We start from the raw sequence: 8,169 nt of genomic DNA on the forward strand, positions 1-8,169 counted from the left end.
CTGAGGATTGTTCTGAAGATCCCCAGTTTGAGAAGTTTGTAGTTGAACTTAGGAGGTGTTTCAAGAGGCAGGAAGCACAAAATAAACAAATGCAAGAAGACTTGAAGAAATTTGTCCGTAAGGAGATTCGTGCTGCCTTAGATCCAAAGGTCAAAAAGATAGAACCAACCAAAACTTCCCATGCTTCACAGGGCCCAAATAAATCGGTGGTTAAGGCACCAATGAGTGTGACGAAGGCATCTAAAAAGATGTCTACAAAGAAAGTCTTCAAGTCTGGAACAAGAAAGTCTTCAAGGCTGAAGAATATAATGACGTCAGTTGCGGAGATTACGCAGCTTTCTGATGGTAACTCTTCCTCTGAGGAAGATGACTAGGTATGGCATGTACGTACATTTATATATAGTATTTTAAATGTACGTACATGAAGATTAATAACTGTAACTTGTCTGCTATGGTACAGGATGAAGCCAACAATGAAGGTGGTTTTTCTGTAAATGATGGAGGAGATTTTTTGAACAGAGACGAAGGTATGGTTGACACTGGAGTAGCTAACATTTCAGTTGGTGGACCTACACCTTCCCATCAGGTATGTGGTGTACAAATTTTTTTTTCAATTATTTCCAGTTGTGTACGTACACATAGGCTTCAGAAGTGTATGGTATACTATGTTTCAGGATGAAGGAGCACGTGATGGTGGTGAGTCTGTCCTTGTTGGTACACAGTCAAGGACCGAGGAAAAAGCTATTGCTGACACAGAGATGGAAGAAATTCCATCTCCTGTACCTTCAACCTCTGTACAGGTATGTCTTGTGCTAATAGTCACATACTGTTTTCCATAAGTGTACGCGTATCAATTATTTTCAGTTCTCCACGTACATATAGCTTAAGAAGTGTATGGTATACTATGTTTTAGGATAAAGAACCAATTGATGGTGGTGAGCCTGTCGTAGTTGGTACACAGCGAGGGACAGATGAAAAACCAACTGCTGACACAGAGATGGTAGAAAATCCATCAGGTTTACCTGCAACATCTGGACAGGTATATGGTCTGCTAATAGTCAAATGTAGTTTTCCATATGTGTACTCACATAAAGCTTAAGACGTGTATGGTATATTTGTTTCAGGGAGAAGAACATGGTGCCGGTCTTGAGAGTGAAGCAAATGTTGGGGAGCAACCAGAAATTTCTGAGGATAATGATAGAGATACATCTTATCAGGCTGAACACACCGAGGAACCCGGTGTAAGTGTACGTACATTTGTCTTTCTTATTTCCCGTGTACGTATAAGTAATGATTGTTTCAGACATCACAAAATAGAGGATATAGCCGATGAAGTTGATAACTACTGCCACAGGTTGATGCGGGAGATGTACCCAATGTAGTTGCAGAGAGTAAAGTGGATGACTCAGTACTTGAGGGCATCCTAAGGGATCCCCCTTCACCATTTGCAGTAGTTAAGAATGTAAGCTAACTATATTTTTAAATAAAATAGTGTAGGCTTGTTTAAATTTATAATCTTCTATTATGCAGGTGTTACAGGAGTTGGCAACCGAAGCCTCCATGGATGTGGATGCAGCTAATGTAAAGGAGGTAAAAATCTCGTGTTTGGTTTAAAATTATACACAGTTATTAACATACGTACATAGGATTGTATGCGTACATTTAAATAATTCTGCACGTTAATTTGAAAAGGGAGTGTTGGAGCAGCAGGGGATTGTCGACGGGGTGGAAGAACAAGAGGATTCAAACCCAGGGTTAGATGAAGCAGACACAACAGTTGGTACACTGGAAAATATTGTGAGTATCTTCCCAGTAAATATTATCATTACATTTTGAAATTGTTTAATCATGCTGTTTACAATAATACTTCTTTACAGGATGAACCAAACAACGATGCTGCAGTCGAAGCAATAGCAGTTAAAATTCCTACGCCGGTTGTACCCAAAAAAATGAAGAAGCAAATAATTGTTGAGATGGATGAAGCCCTTCCGGAAGGTTTTAAGGAAACAACAGTCCTCGTGCAGGATGTTCCTGGACAAGCTGAAGATTCAGAGGTGGTTATAGCGGCTGGAAATGTCCCTTACAACCCCTTGGAGAAGGTTGATGCTTCCAAATTAGAGCTCTTAACCAATGTCCTCCGCGGTCCGAATGTGTAAGTATCGTGCATTATCAAAATTATCCCTTAATTGATACATTGGTTTTCTATAACAACCAGTCATACTATAATATTGGATATATAGGAAGCACACTCTTTTCGGGTATCGCAAAGTGGACAACGAGTTTTTCTCCATGCTTATAGCACAAGGACAGTGGGTGGATAATATGGTAAGTTGAAATAGTACATTTGTGTACATTTTTTAAATATGCCTGAATTGTACGTACACTGACTGCCTATGCTATTATCATTTCAGGTCTTGGAAATGCTCGCAATCTTTATGTGGCACAAGAACGGTCAACAAATGATAGCAAACCGATGCGTTGTTTTGGACTCCTTCCTGCTTTATGAGCTTACTAAGCTTGCTGTCAGCTTCAGGAATTGTATAAATAAGCTTGGGTTCAAATGGGGCGACCGGCTATACGACATGGCCAATGGAATACACATACACCGTGAACCTAGTCTTAGGTGGTTCAAGGATGTCGACGTGGTATATGCTCCGATGAACTGGAAAGGTGATCATTGGGTTAGATTGGCAATCCACCTCAGAGCCCGGAATATAGTTGTCTATGACGCTCTCATAGAACACACGCGGGAGTCTGTTGCATGGTCAAAGATGCAGCCTGTCTGCGAGATGATGCCGTACCTAGTGAGAGCGATGTGCGCGGATGTATTGCCTGAGAAGTACTCAGTTGAACCTTTCGCCTATGAGAGAAATGTTATGGTCGCTCAAAACCCAAGTACATGAGATTGCGGGCCTTACGCAATGAAGTTCTTGGAGTTGCTGGCGTTTGGTAACCCAATGTCAGAATTGGTGAATATTCAAGAAGCAGATATGGCCACCTACCGTCAGGTGTACGCAACAGAAATCTACGAGCACGGCAAGCGCGAGTGTGGTAATCGGCGTTTATTGTAATCATCCCTGGATGTTGAATTATTTTTATTTCCTAGTACTTATTTCCTTATTTCAACAACCTAATTAGAACAACGTAATTAATTATGGAGATCCTCAAAATATTTATGTAATCGTTATAACTATCTTCTCTAAACAATCTGCACATCGTACACTTATTCAAAAACCAACATGTGTACGTACATCTTATATAACGTACGTCTTTTACACAGTCGATTTTTCTCATAATAAGATATCTATTTCTTTACTTACATTGATTTGACAACCCTCCCTCACTGCATCATCACTTACGTAAGATTGCATTAACTACAACCATAACTTAACCAACTAACTTCATTGTTCTTTATTTAAGAGTAGGAATTGCATTGTTTTGAAACACCAAATTCCAAGAAATGTCTACACCAAATCTACCTGAAGATTTGCTAGCCAAGATAGCCAAAAAAATGGCTGAAAAATGTTGGTGGTATCTCGGACCTCTTTTAAGATCAGGGCGTGGTGGAAGAAACATTGTCTATAGGCCGGATGTCTTGAAAGATGCTAATATTTATAGCATGTGCAGTGATCCCGATGACTTCCATGGGGCAGGCCATGATCCGAATGACATCAACGCTGAAGGTCGATATAGACCCTTTTTCAAAAGGTGTCTAGAGGCTGGTAACCCGATTGCTATTTACCATGAAGGACTGCGTCTAGTTACCCATGAGTCTGACATTAAGGGCGCCATTGTACTTTTACAGCGGAATGTACCAAGGCACGCCGCTGCAACCCTGGCCTGCGCTATTCTGTGCATATGCGACGGGAATGCTCACATGGGTGGTGTGTACCTACGCCTGTTCGCAAACAACCATTACGCTTTGGAATCAGAAGAAACACGTGACATGTGTGAGGAACTCCTAGAAGAAATAAAAAATTATGGAATTAGGTTAAACAACACATACGGCGCAACCTTTTCGTACCCTGAGGAACGTGGTATTCAAACGCCTCCTTGCGCGATGCTGTGTTACATCAGATCTGGACCCTTCAAGAATGTGTGCAACGTATGTTACCTCTGGTGGTGTGCGAGAAGAATTAGTCAAATTCTCTAGGGATTTCTTACGTAATATTATCTGAATTTCTAAGTTTTTATGTTATAATATGTGGCCTTTGCAATTGTACTTTGCTAATCAGTAATGAATATCTTTTTATCTACATCCTTGCTTGTTTCTCATATACTACTCAATCTTATGAATGGTTACAAATAATTGTAATATTTTATATTAAATTGAGAAACAAGTTTCTTAATGTTAGATAATGGTGCCTTGTCTACACAGGCTTACGAATTATCAGTAAATACATACTGACCTGATTTAGCCATTGATAATGACCTCTATCTTTTCAAAAAAAAAATAAAAGAAACGCAAATTAATGTACATATTATACGTACACATCCCTGTAATTAATGTACACTGTCTTTTGTCAGATAAAACGAAATTGCAAAAGAAAGAGATTTGGTTTTAATGCGTTTCCCCTAGATTTAGCCATATACATGAACTCAATCTTTTCCCCTAATTCGGCGACAGACATTAACTCAAACTTTTAGTCAGAGAACGTAATAAGGGTAGACATACGTACACGGGTATACGTTACTGTGTACACGTATTTTAGTTGGTTTGAAACTAGAAATATGAGAAGCGACTTTCGAGATGGTAGTAAATGATGATGCAATGCTGATTGATTTGACCTGTAATAACCCATATCTACAAGTTTTGGAGTGGTTATTTAATGCATACTGTCAAGCTCTATTCATAGAATGACCTCTATCGTTTCGCACTAAATCTCCTTACTTTACGTACACGGTTTGCAATTAATGTACACTTGCATTTGTCAGATAAGAGGAACTTTAAAATAATGACACTTTATTAATGCGTTCCCCCCCAAATGTAGCCATATACATGAACTCAATATTTAGGACCTATATAAACGATATCACACACACTAATTTATTTGCTCACATTATTCTAAAACCTCCTTCTTTCATCAACTGCAAGATTATTTCTAAACCTCCTTTGTTAATAACATGGCTTTCCCCGCAACCCCTCCAACCGAGATGTACCTTGCAATACAATTGCCAAACCCGATTTCCGTCCTCATCAACTACCTGCCCGTATCCCAGACTCCCATCGAGACCCTCCGCCACTTGGTCGAAGCAAGTGACGTAAACGCAATAGTGATGGACGACTTCATCACATGGCCTCACTTCGTGCAGCCGGAGTCTCCCTTCAGGGCCTACTTCAGCCTCTTGCTGGAAAGGGGTGCGATCCCGGCTATATACCTCGAAGGTGTCCGCCAGGCAAGCAGCTTCCTAACGGTGGCCCACGGCATTACACTACTCAACTCCGTCGCTCCATCCAACCCTCTCGCCTGCTTCGCGACCGGCTTATTCCTAACTTGTACTGGCAACCATGTCGACTTTCTTCCAGTCAGCGATATGTTCTGGGCGATGCCACCCACATTAGCGGCAGCTCACGCAGTGGGGGAGATGGTGATGTATCACATAAGCCAGCTTCACACCGAAGGTCCTCGGCTCTGGCAACGTTCATGGAGGTATGTGCACACACCGGCATGTGTTGGCCTTTGCACGTACAGTTCCGGCTGCAGAGGGTGTTTCTTTTACTGGTACGCGAGGGAGATGTGTGTCTTCTATTAGATATGACTTTGATAATGACGGATGAGGCATACAATTTTCCGGCTCATGTGTATGCTTCGGGCTCTACTTTTTAGTTTATTGCTTCCGCATCTAATATATAGTTTGTCTTTCTTGAATGTATGTCCTTCTTCGGGCACTTAATTATGAATGAATGAAGTTTTTGTTGTTTGAGGACAACAAATATGATATATGTATGTTTTCTTGTGCGAACATGGGTTTCGTACAATTTGCTGATTGAAGAACCAAAAAGCTAGTAAAACGTACACTGGCAAATTAATTGTAATTGTAGACACTGTACGTACAATTACCCAATAGTTTATTATACAAATTCAAGTAATTAGAAAACGACAACAAGTTTATGTAGTTTTACAATACTTAATATAAATCTGGTCTTTAATAATAAGAAGACTGGGGAAAACAAATCCCCCTATCTAAAAAACGACCTGCTTGATCTCTTCCACTTCCGGTGTGTCCGGATCGGCAAAGACCTTTGACACAGGACCATGACTCACAACCTTAGGATTAGCTCTGTCGGTTAAATGCCAGAAGACGAGTGCGACAACAACATTGCGCTGACCTAGACTCCGAAAGAAGGTTTGGAATTCCAACGCCTGTTCATTGTGTGCTTCGCATTCCAAAACTTCGTTGCTACATTAGATTAAAAGAAGAATCAAATCAGTGTTTAGATTAAAAAGTGTAAGTGAATCAAATGTGAAAAGAACATTTACTATCTATCTTTGATCTTGAAAGGAAGCTTGAGACCGTAGAAGTCTCCGGTCAAGTGGCCAACCTCCAACAACGCTCCAATGACATCTACATCAAGTGCCAAAAAATAGAAACAAACTTCTAATTTCAAAAATGTGTAAATAAAACGTAACTTAAAAAACATCTCACCGACTAAAACTTTCTTATCAACTGTTTTCTCCAAAATGTAGTCGAATTGAGTGAAATCGTAAAACGATATTGGGTCCCTTCGTAAGGCGTTAGTAACGACGGTCCGATCCATAAACCATATGCCGTAGTCATGAGATGTTGCTCTCACTGGGTCAGCGACGTTACGGACCAAGAAAGTGGTCACAATTTTCCACTCATTTTCTTTGATTCGGTCTATGTAAAAAGGAGCAAGGCGACGATCAATGGTGGCCTCGATACGGGAACGGGATCCCTACAGAATATGATATATAACAGATTTATATAGAATTGAACCTAACGTATGATAAAAAAAACACAAACACGACAGAGAGAAACTACCGAATTATCTGCCAAGATAAGGCCGAGTTCGAAGATATTGGGCGCAACAAACTTCTTAAACACTCTCACGACAAATACACAAATTGTCTACCCAGTGATCTGAGGACACAATTTGGAGATGGTGTGATACCCGTCCATCACACGGTTAGCAAGAACAATCGAAAGACTTTGTGTTTGATTGATGTAACTGCCGAATGTGAAAGGGTTTTCGTTTGAAGGAACGTGGATAAAATTGAGGAGGAGATGTGGCTTAAATAAGGAAATTCCGTAACGGACGCGGTGGGTAGTGCGAAAGTGTTCCAACGGTTGAGATACAAATGTGTGTAACCGTTTGTAACCGTTTATTGCATGAAGATTATACGTACACAGACACAACAAACACGTACACTAACAAAAACGTACACTCAGAAAACGTACATAGTTATACGATGGCAAACATTAAACGTACGTACACCGTCACAACACTTTGGTACACACTGTCCACACATAAACGTACACTGTCTTCGCGGAGACATAAAGCTTATGAGGAGAACTAAATAGGATTTTTGCAAGTCTTCTTGTTATGACCTGCTTGTCTACATCGTGTGCACTGATTCGGAATAAGTCTTTTCTGTCTCTTTTTCTGAAATGACAACAACAATAAGTTAATAATCTACGTATCTTATACTCAAAACATAATGTTTGAAAAATCTGTACACGTTTGAATGATAGCACTTACCCGGTTTTCACCTCTAGATGGAATCCTTTTGGTTGTTGGTCTTCCTGGTGGTCGTCTACAGTATGGAGGAATTAGTATCAAATCCGATATATGTTGTGGGATGACAACATCCTTCGGATCCGCGATAGGTAGAATCGGTTCTTGAAAAGAATCGGAAAACATTTGAAGTCCATACCACCATCCTACAACAACCTTCGGATCTATTCCAAACTCGATTGCAGCTGCTAGACCGTGTTCACATGGGATTCTCAACTTTGTGTACCTAAGACACGTACACGTACACTCGTCCAGAACGACATGAAAATGCTCACCTGACTTGCTTGTAACTTGATAACTCCACGGTCCAGACATCTTAACCGCGAATTTCCCTGACGCAGGCAAATCTTGGAAAAAACGCTCATCAACCTCAGGCGTCACTAAAGACTTACACCTAGCCAATTTTTGCC

The 8,169-nt window shown here is 40.5% G+C and overlaps 1 protein-coding gene and 1 long non-coding RNA gene across 2 annotated transcripts; both read right to left on the minus strand.

Moving 5' to 3' along the window:
• Window positions 1-6,073: 6,073 nt before the first annotated feature.
• Window positions 6,074-7,035, minus strand: LOC110225272. The gene is made up of 4 exons (XM_021014586.1): window positions 7,006-7,035; window positions 6,649-6,919; window positions 6,483-6,567; window positions 6,074-6,402 (listed from the first exon to the last, which is right to left on the minus strand). Exons 2-4 carry the CDS (start codon window positions 6,758-6,760, stop codon window positions 6,186-6,188), a joined length of 414 nt encoding a protein of 137 aa, XP_020870245.1. The 5' UTR covers window positions 6,761-6,919; window positions 7,006-7,035; the 3' UTR covers window positions 6,074-6,185.
• Window positions 7,036-7,323: 288 nt separating this feature from the next.
• On the minus strand, window positions 7,324-7,876 carry LOC110225105. The gene is made up of 2 exons (XR_002329510.1): window positions 7,724-7,876; window positions 7,324-7,627 (listed from the first exon to the last, which is right to left on the minus strand). It is a non-coding gene; the product is annotated as an uncharacterized LOC110225105 (long non-coding RNA).
• Window positions 7,877-8,169: the final 293 nt, after the last annotated feature.

This window comes from Arabidopsis lyrata, assembly GCF_000004255.2.
Source record: "Arabidopsis lyrata subsp. lyrata unplaced genomic scaffold ARALYscaffold_1, whole genome shotgun sequence".
NCBI classification, from domain to species: domain Eukaryota; kingdom Viridiplantae; phylum Streptophyta; class Magnoliopsida; order Brassicales; family Brassicaceae; genus Arabidopsis; species Arabidopsis lyrata.

Bases quoted from the DNA above. Each gene is read 5' to 3' on its own strand.
- LOC110225272 (XM_021014586.1), bottom strand. From the start codon at position 6,760: ATGGATCGGACCGTCGTTACTAACGCCTTACGAAGGGACCCAATATCG. The intron at 6,568-6,648 runs GTGAGATGTTTT...CACTTGATGTAG, and splicing joins TGATAAGAAAGTTTTAGTCG to ATGTCATTGGAGCGTTGTTG. The intron at 6,403-6,482 runs GTAAATGTTCTT...AATCTAATGTAG, and splicing joins TTCAAGATCAAAGATAGATA to CAACGAAGTTTTGGAATGCG.